This window comes from Girardinichthys multiradiatus, chromosome 5, assembly GCF_021462225.1.
Source record: "Girardinichthys multiradiatus isolate DD_20200921_A chromosome 5, DD_fGirMul_XY1, whole genome shotgun sequence".
In the NCBI taxonomy this organism is placed as follows: domain Eukaryota; kingdom Metazoa; phylum Chordata; class Actinopteri; order Cyprinodontiformes; family Goodeidae; genus Girardinichthys; species Girardinichthys multiradiatus.
The window spans coordinates 36,788,674-36,813,976 of record NC_061798.1 but is presented as its reverse complement, the minus strand read 5'-3'; the positions used below and the strand labels follow the sequence as shown (position 1 = coordinate 36,813,976).

The following is a 25,303-nucleotide window of genomic DNA, read 5'->3' as shown; positions in this document are numbered from 1 at the left end:
TCACTCAACAGTTTACAACCCTGATCGCTCTTAGAACAACTTCGGTAACAGATAATGAGAGGTAGTAGTATTTCAGCTTTATAAAAGGAGAGTGTGTTGCAATCAGTAAAAGGTAGAATATTTTTTATCATACTGAAACTGAATCGTCCTGTAAAACTTGGTCTGGACAACGACCACGATCATATACATGCTGATTTCATTTATTTAGTTCGTTGTTGTTTATTCGCTCTATAATACACCACCTATGAGTTGTCTACGTGTTATGGACTTGAGGAAGACGCCCACTCAAGTGGGCGTGGTTTTACCTCATGCTCCATTCATAGCATTTGTTTATTTTATTCTCAATTTTTCAAGATACTCAATGGTTAACGTTCAAAGAACGAAACACAATTTCTGAGCACTTCTTGGTTTGTTTGTTATTGGAAGGGGATTGCTGAGAAATTATTAACGTAAACGTAGCGTCACTTAAGCTAAATTTTGAAAACAATTGCGTTTTGTGTTCCTTGATATTTTAGGATGAGGTCTTTGGTTGGTTCCCACAATACTTTATGTGACATTCTCAAGTAAGAATGAAAGTAGTATTTATTTTACAGAGCTATTACTCATATTTATAAACACGTATTCATGCATCTAGCTTTTATTTTTCAACTTTTACAGGTAAAACATATTTCCGTTTTTCACAAATGCAACACAAGCTCTGTGTTTTATGACGTGTCGAGATGGGGCCAATCGTTTGCCTTGATTTTCATTATGGGCGGGACAAACGTTGCGAGCCCAGAAATCGAAGCCAAACAGAATAAACAACTAAGTTAGCAAGTCGGTTAACCTTTATTTACTGGTATGCTTTTAACTAATAACCTAATCAACGACGTTTTTTGTAATGCGAAAATGAAATAAACAAACCTTCACATGTGAACCATATGTTGCGTCTGTGTTGACTAAGTATAGAATTGTTTTCTCACCTCCAAGTTCGGTGTTTGGTTAGCGTTAGCTAGGTCTGTGATAGTCAACCATGACTATTCAGTTTTCTTATTGATAATATGTAATAGTCATATCCCGTATGGAGTTGTAAGAATATTTCATTGTGATTCGTTGGCGCTGTTTGTCTCTAGATATGGCCTCAAGGGCGACGGAACCAGCGACATGTCCAGACTCAACACCACCAGAGTCCTTAGTACCAGCTTGCATGTTCGCACCGGACCACGGAAGTGCCAATGATCCATCGGGTGGAGAAGGCTTTGAAGACGGCGAGGGGACAAATGGGGAGTCTGTGGATCATTTAGACCTGAGCAACAAGGTGGGGCCTTTTCTAAAGTGCATCTTAGGAAAAAAAAAGCTGAAGGCGTTGCGGACAAACAGAAGTTTTTGATTTTTAAATATAAGTTGGAGACCAGCGTTGTCGAATAGATAGATGTTCCAAAAAATGCAAAACTCAGGACATCCACTCACATGTATTACTACATATATAATACGTTGGATCATCTGCACAAACATTAACCGTTGACAGGTAATGAAGCCAATAGGAACCAAAACTTAAAATCATCAACTGTTGAACTTAAAGACCAAAAGGTTGCATGTGGTCTGTTGACAAGACGTTTCAAATATACATGTTTTTTACTGTATTTCTGTCTCTCATTTTCAGCTGGTTCTTGTGAGCCCAACAGGAGAACAGTATGATTCATTACTGCGACAACTAAGAGAGCGAATAGAAGAAGGCTGTGGAGAGACAATCTATGTAGTTGGAATGGGATCAGGTAGTATGGATGAATTTAAAGTTTAAGTTTGTGTTTTAAACATGTATTTCTGCAAAAAAAAAAAAAGCATGACGTTAAATGGAGACTACTACAGATTCGCTGTCAGTGAAAACATACAGTTTTAATCAGTCAGAAGTAGATTGTTTTTTTTAATTATTAGTTATTTTAATCAGTGGTTCATTAGACTGAATTTCTTCCAACATTTCTCCTTGGACCTTGGTTCCATTTTAACATATTTTATATCCAGTTCTGTAAGCTTGATTTAAACATTTGACCAATTCCCTTTTCTTTAAGAACCGTAAGACTTAAAGATGTGCTGGAGATTATTTGATAAAGGTAGGAGCTTCGAACAACAAAGCATTGGTGAATTACAAGATTATCCACATTTGTACACCAAAGCATATGTCCTTTAATCTAACTGATATATTTAATGTGAAGGGGGGAACAATCTGATTTATTTTTTTATCTCATTGATCAGAGTCAATAAATGGAATACTAACAGATTCTAATATCTAGCTATTTAATTGGGGCATCTCTTGTAATTTAATAAAATGTGGCCCAAGAATATGCCATATATTGTCAGGATTTACATAAATTGGCAGGTAAAGGTTTTTCAATCTATATGCAAACATGACAAAGCCCCCATTTGAAAATAGTGGAGTTGACAGTTTGCTCAGCTCTGCCCCCCACGGTTAATCCTATTTGTTTGGTGTTTGTTTTTCATTCTGCCTTTGTTGGCAACCACACTTGTTTTTGCCCGGTACAGCAGCATGCCTGACCCATGTGGCATTCTGGAAGGGGGGATGTCTATAGCGCATATGTAAAGTGGTGTCATTTTTCAGTGGTGTGCAGAGGGACTGTCACTTGTTCTGGAAAACATATGTCAGTATTCGTGGTTCTTAATATGGCTGAAATAGCAGCTGACCTGAATAAATGTCTTCATTTGTCACTGTTATGCAGCTTCAGGCGTATAAAATTGGGCAGTAATACTTTGTAGCTACATAAAGCATGATGGTAGTTGATACATTTCTGTCATGGAAATATTTTCTATTTAAGTGTATGTACTTTGTAAAAAATATGATAATTCCAGTTTTCTTTGACTTTGTTTTAAGGTAAGACATTATAATAAAGGTGTTTCAGCATTATTTTTTTATGGTCACAGTAACTGAGGTCTTCAAGTATCTATACTATCAATCTCATAAATATTCTGTGCCTCCATGTTATGGCTCCTGGGTCTTTCAGTTAAGATTTGCCCTCTCTTATAGAAGTGTTATTATGGTACTTTTCTTTTGGACTATCAGCATTGACAGAAATCCTTGATGAATAGCTTTACAATAGCTCTTTTCCAGAAAGAGATGAAAAAGCCTTTTTAATAAAATTATGTGGTAAAGTCAAGTCAAGTTTATTTATATAGCGCTTTTCAGCAACAAGGCACCCAAATTGCTGTACACGAGGAAAAACATTACAATGATATAGAAAATCAAACAGAAAAACTAATCAAATGACATTAATAATCCTTGGGAGTTTACTGGTCAGAGCTGGTTCTAATCCAATCTTTCTAATAGAGGTAATTAGATCATTAAGTCCTCTGTGGTAAGGAAATCATCCTGTGCTAGAGGAAAAATGATAATATTAATCCTTGGTATGAGGCAGCTGTGGTCCCATCATTCAAATAGTAACAGTCATGGGCGCTCACTGAAGTCTAAGTAGAGAAGCTGGATCACTGGTATAAACTTTCAAATACTAATAAATTAGTAAGTAAATAGTTATGTATTGTAAAAACATTTTTCAGCCTTTATCCTGCCGCGTAATAAGTAGTGTTTCTTCAATTTCTGTGTAGATGGAGGTGATTATGGTTTGGATGAAAAGGACATGGAAGCGTCAGTGGCGACAGTGCGGTCGCTGTGTGAACAGATTGAGGCAGACTTAATCCTGCTGAGAGAGAGGACCGAAAGTGGTGGAAAGATTCGGGACTACCTCATTCGCCGGCGTGTAGGGGAGCAGGATTTCCTTGAAGTCAGGTATAAATAATGACAGATTGTTGGTGCTGGATAAATATTATAAATCAGTGTTTCATCACTTTAGATTATCTGATATCATAATCATTCAATGTGTCCCATATGGCATGTTTGTTAAGCAGCTAACTACAGAATGGCTACCTGAGCGGATAGTCTGACTAATTAACTGTCTATTATGAGCTTTTTTAGACTGATGTTACTCTAAAATGAGTAAAATGGCAAAATGTCTAATATTCTGTGGAAAAAGCACTTAAACCAACTACTGAAAATAGCAAGTGTTTAGAAATGACTAGTTTTACTGCTATCACTGACTTCATGGAATGCTCTAATATATTTATTTTCAAATGTGTTGGGTCTCTTTCATGTCCATAATCAATGAATAACTGTGTAACATTGTGTATGAACATTGAATGCTAAAGTAACTTTATTTTGTACTTTTTGATTGTAGATCGGCCACATTTCAATTGCCGTTGCTTGGTTTTATGTAATACGTGTACATGAAACCATTAATGGTACACATACGGTAGCCTCCGTGACACTGACAGATGGATTTGTTACCGCAGAGAGCCTAATGCACCTGGCTTCCTGCTGCTAGCTCTTGTTTCATTTTGATTTTCATTTTTTTTCATCTCGGTGCCTGAGAGATAAAATATTTCATTTAAAAATTGTAGTCAATTTAACTCATATTCTGTGTTAAAAGATATGGAGATATGTGTTCATTCACATCCACTCTCTGTTACAAGGTCTGAAAAAAGAACAAATTCAGACAATGCCTTTTTAATTAGATAATGACATAAAATAAAGAAGTGCAGGCTTCACAGTCAGTGTTTTAAAATGTAAAATGTGGAAGTTGATAATTGTGAGCAGAAATCTTAATTTCCTACTCTTGACTTTCTGTCATCTTGTCTTTAGAGTTGCAGTTGTTGGTAATGTGGACGCGGGGAAGAGCACCCTGCTTGGTGTGTTGACCCATGGCGAGCTGGACAACGGCAGAGGCTTCGCTCGCCAGAAGCTCTTCAGACACAAGCACGAAATGGAGAGCGGCAGGACCAGTAGTGTAGGCAATGACATCCTGGGCTTTGACCAGGAGGGACAGGTGAGCTGTAGTAGTAGGATTCTCCTGACATTTTTGTCATTTGCATACTTTTGCTTTTGCCAAAGCTATTAGTAAAGAGAAGGGTACTAAATAAATTTATTGTAAAATAGGTGTTGATCAAGGTAGATGAAGCTATGGGTTGGTTTTGGAATGCCCCAGCTAGAGTTCAGAAATAAATATGGTAAAAAAAAATCTGTTGGAGTCACCGAAAGAGGGCTCGAGACTAGAGATGTCTCCACAATCTGATAACTATGCAGAACTTTTTCAAGGTAGAGTAGGAGAATATTGTCAAGCCAATATGTGTAAAGGTGATGGACTCCCACTCCCAACCAGACTGAATGGCTACATTTGATCAAAAGTTTATTTAACAAAGTACAGTATATATTTAAGGGGATGCACTCATGTGGTTAATTGTAGCCCTTTTTCTGTTTTTGTGTTCCTATTTAAAATAGCACTTTTGTTTCAACAAATCCAGTTTAAAGTAACGCATATTTTAAGAAAATGTCAATCTACTTTGTATTCACCTAGTATCTCCTTAAGTACTCCTGTATTTCTTTCTCTTTGTAGCAGTTATTTTGCCCTCTGCTTCAACTTTCTGTCAAATGCAGTTAAGTGTGTTTTCTGATAGGTGTCTACCCCTGTTTCTTTAGGTTGTTAACAAGCCAGACAGCCACGGTGGAGGTTTAGACTGGACGAAGATCTGTGAGAAATCCTCAAAGGTCATCACCTTTATTGACCTGGCTGGCCATGAGAAGTATCTGAAAACCACTGTGTTTGGCATGACGGGCCACCTCCCAGATTTCTGCATGCTTATGGTGAGTCTTGTGTTTTTGTATTTAATTACTTTTCAGATTTTTTTTCTTGTTATAAAAAGCTAAAGGCATTTTTGAAAGTGACAGAGTATCTTACCTTTATTTTTTGTTGTTTCACATTTCTTCACAGGTTGGCAGCAACGCCGGCATAGTTGGCATGACTAAAGAGCATCTTGGTCTGGCATTAGCCCTGAACGTACCAGTGTTTGTAGTTGTTACAAAGATAGATATGTGTCCAGCTAACATCCTGCAAGGTAAGGAGACACACCACAGCATGAATGCATATTTAAGCTAGGGACACACATACATTTTATGTACTTTTTGGCTGCATTTAGCTTTTGGGTTGGACTGACTGTGTATAGACTCTTGTTTTAAGCTTGCTGATGGTCTGAAAGTTACCAGCATCAGCCTTTCCCCCTTTTTAGTGCTTATTTTTATCATGCACAGCTTTTGACCTTAAATTTAAAATATAGTTTGTAACATGCACTGAGGAAAGCATGTTTGGTTCTTGTTGGAACTATCAACAAAGAACATGGATGCTTTTTGCATTATGTTGCTTCATGCATTATGGTAATCAGCAGTTGCAAAAACATCCATGCCTGTTATTTTTCTGTCTTGTGTGGTATGCACGCCTTGTAACGCCTTATTTTTGTCACTTGTGTATTAACAGAGACACTAAAATTACTACAAAGATTATTAAAGTCACCAGGCTGCAGAAAAATCCCAGTACTAGTCCAGAACAAGGATGACGTCGTCGTCACAGCCTCCAACTTTAGTTCGGAGAGGTAAGATTCAGGAGCGGAAATATGGAAGTTAAAGTTTGTTACATGAGAGTTAATCAGCATATTTTAGTAAAAACATATGGGCAACAATAAGAAATACTGACTAGCCATGATAAAATATATCACAGAATTGATGTAATTCCAGGGGAAGCTGGTGCCTATCTCCAGCAGTCTATGGGCGGGAGGCGTGGTACAACCTGGACAGGTCACCAGTCCATCACAGAAAACAAAAATGTATAGCATCTTATTGCTTTCATTTAAAATGGAAAACAATAGTTCCAGCTGCTGCTAACATATCATAACATTCATTGTTACAGTGAAGATGATGTGATTAACAGCATTTATTTCTAGTTTTTAAGTCCTTTCGCAGAACATTTCCCCTTCTTGTCGTTGTGCACTTTCTTTTTTTTTATTTTTATATATGCAGTAGAAGCCTTTTATTTTTATTTATTTTTTTTGACAGTAGGCAGACAGGAAAGAAGGGCAGAGAGAGAGAGGGGCAGATATTCAGCAAAGGTTGCCGGGTCCGGGACTCAAAAACCAGGACAACCGCATCGAGGACTATAGCCTTTATATATGGTCACGCGCTTAACCCCTACACAACCAGCGCCTGTCGTTGTGCTCTTTCTAAAGTCACATTAGTAATACAAGCTGATATTAATTGGGAAATTAGTGGACCCATCTGCTCAGGTAGCCGGCCTGCATTCAGCTGAATTACATACAAGTCTCTCGTAGTTTTAAAACTATACTACCTAAATAATTGATGGTTGGCTTTAGTTTCCACACTATGACTCTCCGTGGTTTTTGTGACCAGAAATGTTTCTAAAGAGTTGAATCTCTTTCTTGTAAGAGAGGGAAACGACTAGCAGGATACAGAAACAGGTGGGGGAGGACGAAGACAAGTGCAGTGATGTGCTCAGTGCAGGCTGGGGAAAACAGCTTGATGTAGGTAACCAGCACATGCCTTTTGCCAACTAATGTCAGTTGTTCAACTTGGAAAGCCATCTCTTACCTGCGCAACATATGTTTTTAACATTGTAGTTATAGTACATACATATATTTTACATGTGTTTCTTTGACATTGAAATTGAATGAACATGCTTTCTGATCTAAGTCCCATCAGGGGATCCTTAGAGCGAGACTGGCTTTAGTGTTTTCTTTTTTTTTTTACCCAAACCCATTTAGATGTAGCCGATGTTTGCAGATAATCACTGGAATTACCAAGTTATGATTTGTCAATATTCACTGTGCTTCACTGTAAGTTCAGTATATGCATTTTTCTTGTTCCTCACTGACCTTCTCTAACTTTTTAAGGATGTGTCCCATTTTCCAAATCTCAAACGTGACGGGGGAGAACATGGACCTGCTGAAGATGTTCTTGAACCTCCTCTCCCCGAGGACCACTTTTAACAATGACGAGCCTGCAGAGTTTCAAATAGACGACACGTACTCTGTACCGGTAAGAAATTCAGTGCACACTCGGATGCTCACTCTGAGGTTTTATTTTAATTCTCTCCTTTGAGTATTTTAAAGTGGGAAAGTGATTTTCAGCATTGGCAGCACAGATCCAAGCATTCAAGTTGAACCAATTTAGAAACAGCAAAGAGTGAAAGTTTGATGCTCTACAGGTGATGGCTGATGTCAGTTCTGATGTATCCACCCACAGTGTAATGTAGAAAACAAAAACTCTGAATTGCATGAAGGCAGTCAGTGTCAGTAGCTTTTGTTGGTGTGTGTAAGTGTGTACCTGTCGCCGCAGTGACATAGAAGTCATAGTATTTGACTGGCCCAGGCAGGCTGTCAATGTTTTCACCTGCTCTGCAGAATTTGAAAATTAAGATCATTTTCCACACTTTCTCTGTATTTAGTCTGTTACCCGGTATGGTAATGAGACCAAGTGCACAGAAGGGCACTCCAAGTATGAAAAAAACAGATTGTGTATTTTGTGTTGAACACTGATAGAAAATTTTCCCTACATGGCAGATGTGTAACAAAGTGACATGAAGTCTATGTTAAAATCCTTGTTAGTAAAAAAAAATAGCGAGTAAGAAACAAGGAAGGAATGGATTTAATGTAATGTTGTGGTGTAATAATTTATCTACCTCTCAAAACAAGGCAGTATATGATATTGGGTTCACAAGAACAAGATGAGATTATAATTATTCATTCATAATCATTCATTTTTGGTAAAACTACAATCCCACCTTTTTAAGCTTTTACAAATAAAGGTTTGACGAATGCAAAATTATATTTGAAAGAATATGTAACTATTTTACTAGTTCATTTAATGTTTTTTTTGTTTGTCTATTTATTAGTTGTTCCTAATGGGAACAAAGCTGTGAAAATGCTACTGTTTTGTGTTTTCACCTATAAAATAAAGTTTCATAAATCTTAAACCATATTTTAACAAATCTCTCATCAGTGCAGAATTATCCATATTTGGTTTAATTGGTTTAGATTTAGAACTAGAGGATGAAACACCATTGAGAAACAAAAAGTTTGCATTGATTGTAAGCTCCAACGCAAATAACTTTAGCATTGTGGTTCACATTTAGCTGGTCATGGTATTCTTACAGTAACAGGGTCTAGTGAAAGTCATCTCATGTTGATCTTCTTCTTTGGCAGGGTGTGGGTACAGTAGTTTCTGGTACTACACTACGGGGATTAATACGACTCAACGACGCGTTACTCTTAGGCCCAGACCCGCTTGGCACCTTCATCCCCATTGCTGTGAAGTCCATCCATCGCAAAAGAATGCCTGTTAGAGAAGTTCACGGTGGACAGACAGCATCCTTCGCTCTTAAAAAGGTTTGATGGGGAACGTTTTGTCCTTTTTATTTAGGAGAATTTATGCAATTTTACTTCTGAAAGGAATTCTTTTAAAACAGTTTGAGATAATTATTTCTTAAATCAGGTTTTACAATTCCAGAAGTAAAGTTGTAGCTCTGTTTTTTATTGTTTTGCATAAAAAATCATATTTTTCTTTTGTGATGTTTTGTTTTTTTCTACTCTCCATTCATTGCTTTAGATTAAAAGGTCATCGATAAGAAAAGGAATGGTGATGGTGTCTCCAAAGCTAATGCCTCAAGCTACCTGGGAATTTGAGGCTGAAATATTGGTGCTTCACCATCCAACCACAATATCTCCAAGATACCAGGCCATGGGTTAGTCAAAATGTTTTGGACTTGTGCCCTTTCGCTCATATAAAACTTTCTAGTCTGAGTACATTTTTTATTCTCTTTCCATCTCTTAGTCCACTGTGGCAGCATCAGACAGACTGCCACTATCCTGACCATGAACAAAGACTGTCTAAGGACAGGGGACAAGGCTTCAGTCCATTTTCGCTTCATTAAGACACCCGAGTATCTTCATTGTGATCAGAAGCTTGTATTCAGGGAAGGTCGTACCAAAGCCGTAGGCACCATAATTAAGGTACTGGGCTTTGTGGTTATTTGTTTAGTTCAGTTCACACCTGTATATAAAGTAATTCTTGCCCATTAATATTATGTATGCATTTACTAGATGGAGCTAACTAACAACCATGCTCCCAATTGTAGCTTCTCCAGTCAGTGAGCACACAAGCTGCCAAAACCCAGCAGTCCAAGTGTCAGGCCAATAAGAAGTCTTCTAGAGAGGGTGGAACAGGGAATGAGGACACTGGATCAACAGTACGACCGCACAGTCCAACAACATCGGTGAGTCATCAGTTCTTAGCCTCAGCAGTATCTTATTATAGGAGGTTTTATCCAGAACACAAGCCAGAAATTCAGAAGTTTGCCTTTATAACATTTACCAGGGAGAAAGTTGGTAAAATTTTTATCTTTGTGCTGTTAGTTTTACAAAAATATTATAATAAATATTAAAATTAAATATATAAAAATTAGAAATTATCCTATCAGAATTTTGTGGTGAATTTCCAATCTCTGGTTGTTCAAAAGCTTTGACATGCTGACTATGTTTTCTCTTTAAGAACTGCAAGTTACAGAGGTCAAAATATTTGGTTTCTATCCCTTCTGCCATGAGTGATTATTATGTTATTTAAATTTAGAGCTGAGGCAACATCACACTAAGGGTACATGATAGAGCAGCTGCTGTAAAGCAAATTTTTACAAGACTGTTACTTTCATGAATTAACACTGATTCTGTTTGACTGGTAACATTGTCAATGTATACTACAAATAGTGGTGTTTCTCATGCAGTAACCACTTCCACTCAGAAGAGTGTTGTTGGTTGACCAAGCAGCATTTAGTGTGATGTGTTCACCAGTGGGAAAAATCCAGAAACAAGTTGGGCTGATTTTTCAGTGTATTTCAAATTATTATCTTTACTGTTGTGTTTATTTTGAGTGATCACAGAGTATATTTTGAACTTTGTGTTCAAGACAAAGAAACTGACTGACGCTGGCTTTTTCAAAATTCCACTGGAAGCTTTTTTTGTGTTTTGCCTTTTTCAGATTCATATGCTAATCCGCTGTGCTTTCCTCTTTTCTTCTGCACTTTGTTCCCTCCCATAATCTTGGGTTGGCATACATGATTTGTTTTAACCGTACTCTACATCCATGTGCACATACACATACCCCGTTATCACTGTGGTGATTTTCTCCTCCCCTCATTTCTGCCATTCATTCTCTGTGCTTCCATTGCATCATTTTCCTGCTCTTATCCTCTTCACTGTCTTGATATGCTGCGTTAGACAGCGGCAGAGGACGAAGCTCTATGTAAAGATGACAACAAAGAAAACAAGGTAATGAGGAGGGCGGGCTAGGAAGACAGCAACTTGAAGTGGTACTGGTCAGGTACAAAAATGTGAACAACTGAGTGAAAACTGCAAAAAAAAAAAAAAAAAAAAAAACCTGCATCGGGCTGTTTTTCAGTGATGTTTGAGACCTCAAATGTGAAGGCAGCATAATACCATATCAAAATATCCATTAGAGAAGCAACAACAAACCCCTGCATAAATCTATTGTTCTGTGTCGTTTGCTTAAAAGGTTCAACAAAAATATTGAACAAAAGTGAGTTTTTTTGTTGCATAAAAATGCATAGAAATATGACTTTTATGTACAGCAAATATTTCGTAATTGGTAAATTAGTCTTAAATGGAAGGTTCAAAGTAAACCTTAATTAATAGTCATTTGGGAACCCTAAGAACAATACTGTATTTCTGCTGTCCAATCCCAAAGTTTTAATTTATAGCAGCAATTAAGCAGTTTGTTTTTAGTAACTGAGTAGATGCTACTAACTGACCTGAATACTTGCACTTTTTTAAATAATAATAGTTCTGAAACTAATTTGATACCTTAATTCTCCTACATGCACATAGTTTTAAGATGTCCCTGTTCATTTGTTGAAAACATTAGCCAGCTTTTTTGTATATTACCCCGGCCATTTTAAAGGATATATCTAGAGGTTGGCCAAATATTGTCAGAGAATTAAGTAGGTTTGTATTTACCATTTTTAAATATCTACCAACAACCACATGAGCATCCTGGGTGATTACCAAAGAGGCACATACAGTGTGGGCAACAAAGTGTTGCTGTGTCTATGTTGATTGTAAATGTGTGAGACAAATGACAGTATACCCTTGTGTCAATCAAACACTCTACAGACCCAGAGGACAGTCCTGCTGTTGCTGGACTATTAGTGAGCCTTCAGTCAGCAGTAGCTTAGTGAGTAATAGTTTTGACTGGCTACGAGTCCCAGAGCACGTGGCTTTCTCTTTATCTGTACCAATAAATCATCCTCTATAAAAGACTGGGTCAAAAAAGGTCTCATGCACATGCAGGTCTCAGAAAATCGTTCAAGTACAAGGTTTTGGATATCAGTAAATTGGAGATTCCCACAGTATGATAACTTTGAGTAAAAATACCACAGTATCTCGTATGTTCACAGAAACTCTAAAATAGAAATGTGCTATGATCCAGTTTCTCCTATATTGAACAGAAAACTAATTAGTATTAAATAGTATATTGATTAAGATAGCTATAGTACTGCATTTACGTATTGGTATTTTTGATGTTGATATATAGTCTATAGAGAAGATGCAGAAGAAACACCCAGTAAATTCACTTGTATTTCATTCTTTTTTTTAAATAGCCAGATTTTATTTGCCGTTATCTATAAGATAAATAGTTTTTTTTTTGATGGGAAGCAGGAGCTAATTTAAATAAATTGTTAATTTTAAAATAGAACAATGCACCAATATATATATATATATATATATATATATATATATATATATATATATATATATATATATATATATATATATATATATATATAAATAAATAAAACTGCTCAAAAAAATAAAGGGAACACTAAAATAACACATCCTAGATCTCAATGAATGAAATATTCTCATTTAATACTTTGTTTTGTACAAAGTTGAATGTGCTGACAACCAAATTACACAAAAATCATCAATGGAAATCAAATGTATTAACCAATGGAGGCCTGGTTTTGGAGTCACACACCAAATTAAAGTGGAAAAACACACTACAGGCTGATCCAACTTTGATGTAATGTCCTTAAAAGAAGTATATATACACACTGCTCAAAAAAATAAAGGGAACACCTCCTAGATCTGAATGAATGAAATATTCTCATTAAATACTTTGTTCTGTACAAAGCTGAATGTGCTGATAACAAAATCCCACAAAAATCATCAATGGAAATCAAATTTATTAACCAAAGGAGGCCTGGTTTTGGAGTCACGCACAGAATTAAAGTGGAAAAACACACTACAGGCTGATCCAACTTAGATGTAATGTCCTTAAAAGAAGTCAAAATGAGGCTCAGTATTGTGTGTGGCCTCCACGTGCCTGTATGACCTCCCTACAAGGCCTGGACATGCTCCTGATGAGACGGTGGATGGTCTCCTGAGGGATCTCCTCCCAGACCTGGACTAAAGCATCCGCCAACTCCTGGACAGTCTGTGGTGCAACGTGATGTTGGTGGATGGAGCGAGACATGATGTCCCAGATGTGCTCAATCAGATTCAGGTCTGGGGAACGGGTGGGCCAGTCCATAGCTTCAATGTCTTCATCTTGCAGGAATTGCTGACACACTTCAGCCACATGAGGTCTAGCATTGTCCTGCATTAGGAGGAACCCAGGGCCAACCGCACCAGCATATGGTCTCACAAGGGGTCTGAGGATCTCATCTCGGTACCTAATGGCAGTCAGGCTACCTCTGGCGAGCCCTTGGTGTTGGGCTGTGAACACAACCCCCATTTGTGGACTTCGGGCCCTCATACCATCCTCATGGAGTCGGTTTCTAACCGTTTGTGCAGACACAAGCACATTTGTGGCCTGCTGGAGGTCATTTTGCAGGGCTCTGGCAGTGCTCCTCCTGTTCCTCCTTGCACAAAGGCGGAGGTAGCAGTCCTGCTGCTGGGTTGTTGCCCTCCTACGTCCTCCTCCACATCTTCTGGTAGTGCCTCCAGGCTCTGGACACTACGCTGACAGACACAGCAAACCTTCTTGCCACAGCTCACATTGATGTGGCATCCTGGATGAGCTGCACTACCTGAGCCACTTGTGTGGGTTGTAGAGTCCGTCTCATGATATCACCTGGGGGAAAGCACCACCGACATTCAAAAGTGACCAAAACATCAGCCAGAAAGCATAGGTACTGAGAAGTGGTCTGTGGTCCCCACCTGCAGAACCACTCCTTTATTGAGTGTCTTGCTAATCGCCAAAGATTTCCCCCTGTTGTCTATTCCATTTGAACAACAGCTGTGAAATTGATTGTCAATCAGTGTTGCTTCCTAAATGGACAGTTTGATTTCACAGAACTTTGATTTACTTGGAGTTATATTGTGTTGTTTGAGTGTTCCCTTTATTTTAATTTTATTTTATTCCTCTCTTAACATCAAGCCTGGTGTCGATGTCTGTGTGCAGCTGAAATCAGGGAGCGGAGGCCGTCGACGAGGTGGTCAGAGACATCGAGGGAAAGCTCAAAATGCTGCAACTATGTCTTCAGCAATGCCCACAGGAGCGGCAGGCTCATCCTGAAGGCTCGAGATTTGCTGCATCATCATCAGCCCTCTGCTAGTTGTCTACAAAAACATTGGCCCCTTATCTCTTGTTTCTTCAATACAAGGTGGAATTCTCAATGGGTTGTTGAAAGTCATATTAAGATTAAAAACGTGTTTGCATTTGTGTATTTCATTAGATGATGCCCTAGTTTATTAGAAATGTTTCAGAAACGTTCACCATATTTGTAGTTCTTCAGAACTCTGCCAGTCTGCAAAAATGTGTTTTTGTTTTACTGTACACTTGTGCTCACTTTTAACTGCCCTCGTCGGTCCTTTTGAATGGAACCAAGGCTGCGTCGATCAAGCAAATTTGAGATAAGCACCATGTTTTCTGTTGTTCAAAAGTTCCTTTTTTGAAGGAAGAGGCGGTGTAATTTTGGTTTTGGAGTTGACTTGACAGTGAGTACATGCCAAACTTGTTGGTTAGAGAATTCTGACAGTAAGTGCTCAGCAAAGTGCGCAGTAAATGTAGCTCATTTGTTAGTTACTATGATCACGGATGGTAGCTGTTAAAAACCTTCTAAAGAGGTTCTTGGTGTAAGAAGATAGTGTTAAATTTGACAATATATTGGAAATCGAACAAAAAACACCCGAATGCCAGAAAATTGTTGCTTTTACTGCATTTAAAATAACAAAACATTTGGAAAATGGAGAAGTTGGTCTCTCCTTTTTTTTTTATCCATCTTGCTGAGGTTTGATCCCTTATCTGTTTTATACTGTACCATTTGCACATTAATACATTTAGTCTTTACAGCTAATCTAAACTAATTTTTTGTTATCGGTGCAAACTTGGTTTTGGTTTTTCCTCAGGTCCTATTGATGGTGAACAAGGGAACATATTACTGTATATTATTGATCTATGATGATGACTTCTAGGTCAAAAAATCTCACTCTGAAGATACAACAACTCGAATGCCAAGTAAGAACATATTTGACATATTTGTCACTAAATTGTGGCTGCTCATTTTCACTTCATACTCCACACAAATGAGCAAGACGCAGCAATTTTCTCATTCCATATGCTGACATAAAAGATAAAATATTTTTCTTCAATAAACAAATACACAGATACGATTATTCATTTTTTATTCTTTATATTTTCCTTTGCAAATTTTAAACCAAAACCCAACCCAAAACCAAATTTTTGCCTAGAATTCAAAAATATACAGTTCACTAGTTCTTTTTATTGTCATTGTGTCAACAAATTCCACAATGAAGAAACAAAAACTACACATTTTGCAATTTCTTTTCTCAGTTTTTTTCATTTTACATGCAACCCATATTTGACTAGGTTGCATGAAATTATTTTTCAAGAGACATTTTGTGTCTATGTACCAAAACGCAGGTTGTGTGGAAGGATAAAAAAAGCAATTTTATTTCAAGTGGTGCCAATTTTTATGCAAGTCCTTTTAAATAAATTTGCTAGAGAAAACTGACTTTGTTTCATAATATTAAATCAATTATCTGCTTTAAACGTTTAACTGTAAATGCAAACATTGTTTATATTCCCAATAATAAAAAGAATAATTCTAAATGTTCACCAGCCAAATGAGAATGAAGAACTGAAAACCCTTTACACTGATATGATTAGCTTTTTAAAATATGTTTGCTGAGGTTGCATTGTTAGTATTTTTACTTTTAATAGTGAGCAATATAACAAATTACTATAAAATGCCTAAAGTATCGTTGAACCTGTGTATGACTGAAATTTTGACCCTGACTCAGATATTCTTGATACATTTTTTCCTTTATCCTCAAAGGGGCTATGCATCATCAAAAAATCTTATATTTCACTATTCAGACATTTAATATTCTCATAATGACACAAATATTTAGTCCACTTTGGATTCATCCAAAATTATCGGTTTAAGTTCATTAAAGTTTTGTGTTGCTTGTTTTGTGTGAAATTAGAGACCTGAGAAGTTCATTACTCATTACTGATCATTAATACGATTGCAGGCACATGTCAAACTTGCCCAGCTTTTCTTCCAATCTGCTGCTTTTGCTTAAATTGTAGCCTTTATTCCTCATGAGCCAAATATCAGCCAATTCCTGTAATACAACCAAATCAGGCACGGTGTAGAGTACATATGACTTAGCAACCATAGCAAGATTCGTGCAGGGGCCAAAGATTGAGAAGGGTGGGTACTGTGTACCATTTCAGTAACAGTGTGTCCAGCCAGGATCATTACTGTAATTTCCTGAGAGGTTCACTATAGAATTGTGATACCTCCAGTGCAATGCTTGTTCAGGATTGGTAGCAGGTGGTTGTCAGTGCATCTGCACACACAGAAAGGTTGTAAATTTTAAACAACAGTCTTGTCACAAGAATGTCAAAGAAATGCATTAACAAAATCCAGAATGGGCAAAGATGGACTCTAGAAGACTGCTGTAAACTTGTATTCTGCCAGGGAATCCTTCAGCTAATTTTGTGGGACATCTGGAAGATTATTTGTCTGAATAAGAAAGGGTCAGAGCTACTGTTCCAGGGTTACAAATAATGGATCCTGACACAAATTGGAGTTACTTCTCTTTCAAGGAAGTGGACTCAATTTTGCCCAAGAGCGCAACTTCTAACAATCCCAACCCAATTTATGTATTTTTTGACAGTGCACTCTGTCACAAGGCAAAAGTATAAATTAAACCTTATGATAATAATATTTTTATCAGTTAATATTTTTATCAGTGCCCTGGAAACTCTTTAGCTCTTAATGACATCCATACCCAGTGGTTGCTTCTTAAAGCAGAAGGATAGCAGAAGCATGAAGCCCTAATGAGAAAAAAATAAATCACCAAATGTCAGGATTTGGGCCAGAACTGAATATCCAGCATACCAGAGTAAACTCTATAAGTTATAGTTATGTTGGAAATGCATTTCTCAAACAGACTTTGTGCATTTACAGATAAAATCTCTAGAAACTTTATTATAACAAAAACTTGTTAAAACCTGTTAAAGCAAGAAACATTTGAACCTCTGGCAAAATACAGCCCACTAAATAATTTCTGGTGCATGACTGAATATTTATTTATTTATGACATGAACATATTCTGGGGAAATAGGACTCCAAAGTGTACACTTTAAGTAATATTAAACCTTTAAAATTAGAAACAAGAAAAGCTAAGAGACTTTAACAATATGCTGGCAAATGTTTTGTTCTCCACCAACAATAGATAAGTAATATTTATGAGCCGAAACACCATGTCTGTGATTCATATTCAACTCTTAATGAATATCCTTCCTCTTAGTTTTCCTCAAATGACATGTGAGTCCCACAGGAAGCTGGGGCATGCCAATCAAGGCTATTAGGCATCCACATCTACCTCTCTGCAAGATCGAGCAGCTGCACAGTTATGGAATAAATTTCAAAAGAAGCACACTGATCAAAGGGAGTAAATTTAGCAACTGATATGCATTTCCACAATCAAAAAAGACTGACTATTTCAGAGAGTAACACACTGTTTCCTGTGGGAGTCTTAATTACCAAGATGTTTGGAAGGCAACATTTATTTACCTCTGAGTGGTTTTGCAGTCTAAATTCTTTGCTGGAAGGTTCCTGACTCAGTGATTATGGCCATCTTTGCACCTAATGGAATCTGTATTGTGAACACAGTATACAGTACATTTTTTTACCTTTTTCTAGTTACAGTCACAAACAGCAATGAATCTCTTGGGGGATTTAAATATTAGATGGTACAGAAGCACACAATTTTGAATGAAATAAAAGGAAAACAATATTTCTGTTTCAAAATGATTTACAAATACAAAAAGTGTGGCATGCATTTCTATGTACCCCATCCCTCTCCCAAGACTGTAGCACCTTGTAGACCACCTTTCCCTTCTATTAGCAACAGTCAAGTCTTTCGTCATGTATCTCAACCATCGTTTTCAATTCTTGCTACATTTTATCAACTGGATTTAGGTCCTGCACCATTTTACACATGAACATGATTGTAGCTCTGTTTAGGGTTGATGTTCAGCTGGAAAGTGAACCCAGTATCAAGTTTTTCACTGTTTCCAGTCTTGCCCTCTGACCAGGTGTCCATGTGGGGGATAATGAGTCTAGATTGATATGCTGTGTTAGTCTTCCGCCAAACAGTGTTTTGCACTGTGGCAAAAAAATCTATTTAGATCCCATTTGACCTGATCACCTTCTTTTATGTGTATGTTGCGCCCCCTACAGTGCTTGTGTCAAGCTGCAAATTAAACGTTCTTGCAATAATGGCGTACTAAGCTGTAGCTCAGATGGTCCGTTACATAAAATCTACCCACAAATATGTTTTTCTACTGATATGAAAAGGAATGTGATACCTAATTAGATATTCACCTCTTTAATTAGAAGTTAGCCAAACTGAAAGAAAGTATTATTGATTTGTTTGTTATTATGAGTGTTTCTGTCGCCAAAAGAGACCCAAATGGCTCAAAAACATCTCAAAAGGCTTTTGAAAATAATCCTAGATCAATTTTGAAGTTACCCATTGAGCGTTTGCTTCAGCACGTTTCCCATTTCCCAAGTAGGGAAATGGGAAACCCCATTTACATCTTAATCTACACCTACAGAACCAGTTACAGGGCGTAGGTAGTGTCACTGCATTTGGCAGCATGACCTATTATGCCATCCTGTTTTTTTTTTTTTTTTCTCTTTGTGAAAAATCAATGAAGCTGCTTTATCCCTAAGTTTCTTTGTCTATCCAATATTGATGCACAGTCATTCTCAGCAGACTGCAACACTCTGGAAGAAGCCTGCATACATCAACATATTTTGTTTTGCTCTCCAACTCTGCTAATATGGTTATCCCTTGCTGAATGGGACTGCACTCTAATGGGACTATCTTGGGCTTTCTGTTTGTTGTTTTATACATTTATTTCCCTTTGCTTTAGAGCAACAAACAAAATTTTAGATCAGGCCTCAATTAAACTTTTAAATAATAATTACCACCTCAGTAAATACTATGGTTTCAAGTACCATAATGATTTTCATAATCATTATAATCATAATAACCATTAAAACACTAAAGGTTAAAGCACCATTAAAGACAAAGTAAGCACCACCAGTGATTCTTGTACCACAGTTTGTGAACTAGGGATATTCTAATTAATGTGTGAAAAAACACTTTATTTATTCAATTCAATTCAAAGATACTTTATTGATCCCTGAGGGGAAATTAGAATTCCAGTACAACCCATCCAAACATACATCATGACACAAGACATATCACCTAAACAGATTATTTAACCATAATAGATGTTAGAAGGGTATTTTACCATACGCTTATGCTGTCCTTTATGGATATCCAGGGGTGGAAACTATCACGCACACTGGCAATTTCAAAGCTAAGTATTTATCTGTGTTGTGTGCTTTGGGCCATCAAAGCGTTGTCGGTAAGTGGCTTCAACCAAAAGCACCACAATACATTTTGCTCTGGGGAACTCACATTTTCAATGTTTTGGGGCATGTAATGCTTCATTTTGATAAAAAAAAAAATGTAAATTGCCTGAAGGATTTACAATAGATCACAGATTTTTCATCACTTTGTTCTTTTTAGAAGGCATCTTCCCATTATCATTAATGGCCTCTTGATTCAATGTATTCTGCTATGACTTTTGGCTCTCAAAAAAAAAGCAGCTTTCAGCAACTGTTTGTATGACAAACACGACAATCTGCCAGGGCTGAGCAACAGGGATGAATTGCGGGTAAACCAACTGTTGTTTATGTTGAGCAGAGAGGAAGCACAAACAGGCTGACAGACAGATGGAGAAAAACCGGCTGGCAATGAAATGGGCAGAACGAAAAGTGTATTGATTCGAAAACTGTGTGGGAGTGGAGAAAGACAATGAGGCAATGAATGAGTTAGGAAAGAGAACAATGGAGGACAATATGGTTGCAGATTTGAGGTCAGGGAATATTTAAGGTAACTGAAGAAGAAACTAAACAAAAAACAAAACTCAAGAGGATTTGGATTTAAGATTTTAAACTTATTTAACTGCAGATTTAACTCAATGGCCACACAGAACTACTTAAATCAGTTTACAGTGGAGAGTTTTAGAAATGATGAAATCACTACCTGATTAGTCATTTCAGTTTGCATGTGCCCTGTCCCAATCTTTCAGGAGTAATAAAATGTCCTTGGAGCCCAGCCTGACTCTAAAGAGCTTTGTCAGGATTTATCCGTTTTATATTACTGTGAAAACGTTTTGTTGAGTGGAGATGTGTTTCAAGGAAAACCCATATATTTTCAGGTATTTTCCAAGTAGTCTCAGTTCAAACCAATTAGGTAAGATTGACGATAATACTAGGGCTGTCACCATAAGACTAGGTTTTGCAGAAGTTGATCCCTTGTCACTTCATTTACATTTTTACTGCATTTCTCTGCCTCACCTTATTTCCAACTAATAAGGCAGCTCTTTTTTTTCCAGTGTAAATGCCTTTTTTGACCAATGCAACACAATACAGAAATAAAAGCACATTTTGTTTCCAATTTGATTCTTTTCCACTAAACTTAGGATGCAGACACCATTTACAGAGTTTACAGCTGCACTCTCATCTCAGTCTCATTGAAAATTTGTGGGTAGAGCTAAAAAGGCCTACACACCTTGTTCAGTAAAACCAGTTCTGTAAGGAGGAATGGGCCACCATTTCAGCCAAAGTGTAAAAAGCTATTCCATCATATGTGAAGGAAATGTATTGAAGCTGGAACTTAGCAAATATAAACATTTTGGTATTAAAACAGGATTTTTGTTGTTAGATTTTAATGTCAGAAAGTGAGAAAATACTGATTATGTATCTGCATACAGTGTATCTAAATATCTGGTGTCAGCGATTTCCTTTTTTTTCCACTTTACAACTGAACACTACACTTTGTGTCATATAAAATCCCAAGGAAACAATTTGAGCTTTCAGGTTGTAACATGACCAAAATGTAGCAAATTTCTAGTAAGCTTAACTATGGTATATGGTACATGAGGATATTCTCATGCAATTTCCCTGCAGCATCTTTGGAGAAAATTTGTACATGGACCAAGGGGTTCTTTTACTAAAAACTGATAGGAGGCAAAGCCAGAAAATTATCACAACATATTTTGCAAAGCCACTTGACACGAAGTTGATAGGTCACATGCTTCTCCCAGTCAGTTATAAAACTTTTTTGACACATTGACCGCATTTGTGAATGAAATAAGCTCTGTTGAAACCAGTGCAATAGAACATACTTCCAGCCATCTAAGTCTGTAAACAAAGCCTCACTTCAACACATTTTGCTGCCTTTGTCGATCTGAATCATTCAGTAAACTATAAAAGATGCTTTCCAGCATTTTGAAATGGGAAATTGGTCTATGATAAATGTCAGTTTGATGTTGCAGTGAAGGAATATGTTTTAAGCCAGCAAGAAAGTCAACACGTAATCCAGTAAAATAATTCGAAATCTCATTTTGGATACAGGGCTTTTTTATACACAAATTTAAATGCAATCTTGCCATAGTCTGTTTTGGGTAAAATGATGTCTTCTAAGTGTGGAATTTTGGTTTTAAACGTCTGGGAAACATTCCCTTTAATGTTCAGCAAGTGTATCACTTCAGTCAATAAAGCTAAACTTGCTGATTTGGGAGGAATAGCCCAATGAAAGGAGATAAAAGCATGTGAACTGGGCCACTCAGCACAAAACCAGAGGGAGTCACATTCACAAAGTCAAGGACACAGACTTGGTTCTCATACAAGGAAGGATTTTATAAGCATTCATTTAGCTTTTCTTTTGTCATGTTAAGAGGATTTGTTATGAATTCAAGTCATCCAGACTTAGAGTTTTTAACCTCTGAAGAATTTCATTATTTAGAGTTTTTATTTTAATAGTCCACTATGGTTAAAATCGTTTTTTAAAACGTTTTTTTTTTTTTTTACACTTAGTGTTTCTGGAATTTAGCAGCTTTCAAAAAATACTGACATTTACACTATCACCTCAGAGCCTCTGTAATATCAAACCTTGAAAATCACATTTATATGACAACTATTTATATATTAAACGCTTGATTGTAAGGTTAAAAGAACTGGCTTGTCTAAGTTGAATAATTTATGCTTTTCAGAGCTACTGGCTTGACAGTTACCACTGATTTAAAATAGGCTGCCAAGCTGATTATCAGCCTTGCAGAGTAAATGTTCCCCTGCTGCAGCAAGAAGGTTTCTTCATTTGCGGAGTTTCACAATTCCCTCATTCAAAATGAAGCACAAACATTTCCAATGAGGTAATTAGTCAGGAGCAGAAGGACCGAACATCCGGAAATAAAATTGGGAGATGACTGAGATGGTGGACAGATGAACAAAGCTGTTAATAAATAGAGCAAAGCACACAATTGCTGGCAATAAAGCCATTGTAACTATTGCATATCAAATAATAACTCCAAATTATAACATTTTGTGATAAATTGCTATCAACTTATAAAACGTGTAGTCTATGAAAACAGGGTAATATTTCGCCAGCAGGTGTCATTGTTGCGTAAGTAGTATTTATTGATATTCACCTCCATCAGAATCCACCCAGTCACGTATTATCAGTGTTTGGGGATTTATTTAACTGTGAAGGCACCAGTCTGGCATGTCCCCATGGAATATGGAAGGTACTGAACATAGAATTTTGTAAATGTCTTGCAGTAAGCAAAGAAAAAAGGTGCAATTACAGAAGAGAACAAGGGGGGGGGGGGGGGGGGGGGGGGGGGTTTGAGTAGGTTTATGAAAATAAAACCATAAAGGTAATCTAGTATATAAGGTAATGAAATGGAAGTAAGTCGTTTAACTTTGGTTAACCCAAGAGTTATGTGATGCAGGTGCTATCTGATGTTTTAATGAAAGCCTCCAGGTTTCCTTAATTGTCCTGATTAATCTGAAAATACCCGAGAGTTAATTTGCATTTTTTGCTTGCAGGTATTAGATTTCCAATGGATTTACAGATTGATCTCTTCATCATTCATTTAAGGTTTACTGAGTGGCTATTTATCATCATCAATAATAAGTAAGTAAGTAATAAACTGTAGTTATTGCCATATTGTAAGCATAACATTAGACAAAAGCTATGTGAAAATTTCACACATTAATTTCTTTTATGTTTGCAAACTGCTGACTGGGAAAATAGTCAGGATTCAGTAACGATCATATAAATTCTTTATTTTATGGTGGCAGTAGTTCATCCTACAGAAGAGTGCTGGTTGATTATAAAGCACTGTTGTAGGAAGATTAAAGCTCTAGCCACCACCTTGATTTTATGCTGCTTCGAATAGCTTTTTTTGCTGTGTCTGATGGCTCATTTTGGGAGGAAATGACAGCTAAGCTCTCAACAACCAGCAGTTACCAATTAGGTTTAGCAATTATGGTCGCAACGCCTGAAAATCTTATCAAACAGTCAAAATTCAAGTATGCATCAAAATATCAGAGAGCTAGTAATGGATTTTTTTTTTTTAAGATGCACTAGTGGCCGTTATTTTTTGTTATTTGAAAGTAAGCAGACAGGAAGCAGGGTGAAGAGAGGGGAAGACATGTAGCACAGGTCGTCAGGGTCGGGACTCGAACCAGGAAGAGCTGCATAGACGACTGAAGCCTCCATATCTGGGTCTCATGCTCTACTGCTACACTACATGCCTAATTTTTTGTAAAAAAAAACTCTGATAAGGATCTGTTGTATGTTTTCTTGATCCAAAGAAGATGAATGTCCTGTAAGGATTAAGTCAAAAATCAGATCCATATTTAATTGATAATATGGTCTGACTTGGAGGGGATTGGTACAAAGGTGGTAATTTACAATCTGAGTAATCTGGACAGTTTTGGTGAAGAAGTGAAGAGACATATTGTCCAACCAAGATGTAGCAAGTTAGTACCTTTCAAGAGCCTGAGTGCTGTCACAAAACAATTGAAATGACTTTGTGGTTTTCGTGATATTTAATATTTTTTTAAAATACATTTAATTTAATATATTCCATTATTTATGTTTTTTTTTTTATCTTGAGCTGGGTTCAGAAGAAAAATAGTGTCCTACTTTTCTCAGAGACAATGTTCAAATATTTCCACTTGTTAAGATTTGGTTAAATCTGTCATGGCAAAAAAAATAATAATAGAGAAAAAACAGTAGATATATTTGTTTATGTAGTTAACTCTAAATTATTCATATCCTTGGCAGATTTGGATTTAAAGTAGTCTTTTAATTCTACCAACTTGTTTCTTTTAAATGCAATAATACCGATGATTTGCAGTGGCCCAACCGGAGTTAATGGGTGATAATTAGACATAGACCGATTAGAATTTAGTGGCGGATTTCTGATCTCCAGTTTTTAAAAAGGTTCTGCATTCCAATACAATTTTATTTAATTCCGTCTTATGTTTAAATCTGCTCCTAAGACCCATCTATTCCCTTTGGCTTTTGACCTCATATAAGTTGTTCATTTAAATTTATTTCTATTTTCTTCTTGCCTATGTTGTATGTTCTACTTTTTCTTTCATCTTATGTGTGCTGAAAAACGATTTAATTTGTTTTATATTATAATGTTTTGTTCATTTATTTTAATCTTTCTTTTTGTTCAGCACGTTGGTCTGTACCTCCTGTTTTTTAAGTGCTTTATAAATAAAGTTGGTTTGGCTTTAAGATAAAATATAGGGGGGGGGGTTACAGCTTTTGCAGACTTCATGGCTTTTTCTTGAAGGACAGGAGCTGTTGTACCTGCTTTTCTGTTCATCAGCTTTTTTACAGGATCAAAGGGCTGGCCAGATTATAACGACTCAACGTTCCCTTTTTTACGCTTCACATCAGCCATTTTTTGCAGGAGTTAATGCTG

At 36.9% G+C, this 25,303-nt stretch overlaps 1 protein-coding gene across 5 annotated transcripts; it reads left to right on the top strand.

Annotated features, from left to right (window-relative positions):
- Positions 1-706: 706 nt before the first annotated feature.
- gtpbp1l (GTP binding protein 1, like) lies at positions 707-15,932 on the top strand. 5 transcript variants are annotated; one of them, XM_047365997.1, is made up of 15 exons: positions 707-838; positions 1,113-1,297; positions 1,643-1,754; positions 3,595-3,775; positions 4,685-4,868; positions 5,519-5,683; positions 5,811-5,934; positions 6,351-6,465; positions 7,777-7,921; positions 9,088-9,270; positions 9,491-9,626; positions 9,716-9,894; positions 10,020-10,157; positions 11,155-11,205; positions 14,360-15,932. In XM_047365997.1, the coding sequence occupies exons 2-15, from the start codon at positions 1,115-1,117 to the stop codon at positions 14,471-14,473; spliced, it is 2,010 nt and encodes a 669-aa protein (XP_047221953.1). In that variant the 5' UTR covers positions 707-838; positions 1,113-1,114; the 3' UTR covers positions 14,474-15,932. The 5 variants fall into 5 exon arrangements, with proteins under 5 accessions (XP_047221953.1, XP_047221951.1, XP_047221955.1 ...); XM_047365995.1 differs by having other exon boundaries at positions 14,336-15,932; XM_047365996.1 differs by lacking the exon at positions 707-838 and adding an exon at positions 864-995 and having other exon boundaries at positions 14,336-15,932.
- Positions 15,933-25,303: the final 9,371 nt, after the last annotated feature.

Bases quoted from the DNA above. Each gene is read 5' to 3' on its own strand.
- gtpbp1l (XM_047365995.1), top strand. From the start codon at position 1,115: ATGGCCTCAAGGGCGACGGAACCAGCGACATGTCCAGACTCAACACCA. The intron at 9,271-9,490 runs GTTTGATGGGGA...TCATTGCTTTAG, and splicing joins CATCCTTCGCTCTTAAAAAG to ATTAAAAGGTCATCGATAAG. The intron at 9,627-9,715 runs GTTAGTCAAAAT...TCCATCTCTTAG, and splicing joins TCCAAGATACCAGGCCATGG to TCCACTGTGGCAGCATCAGA.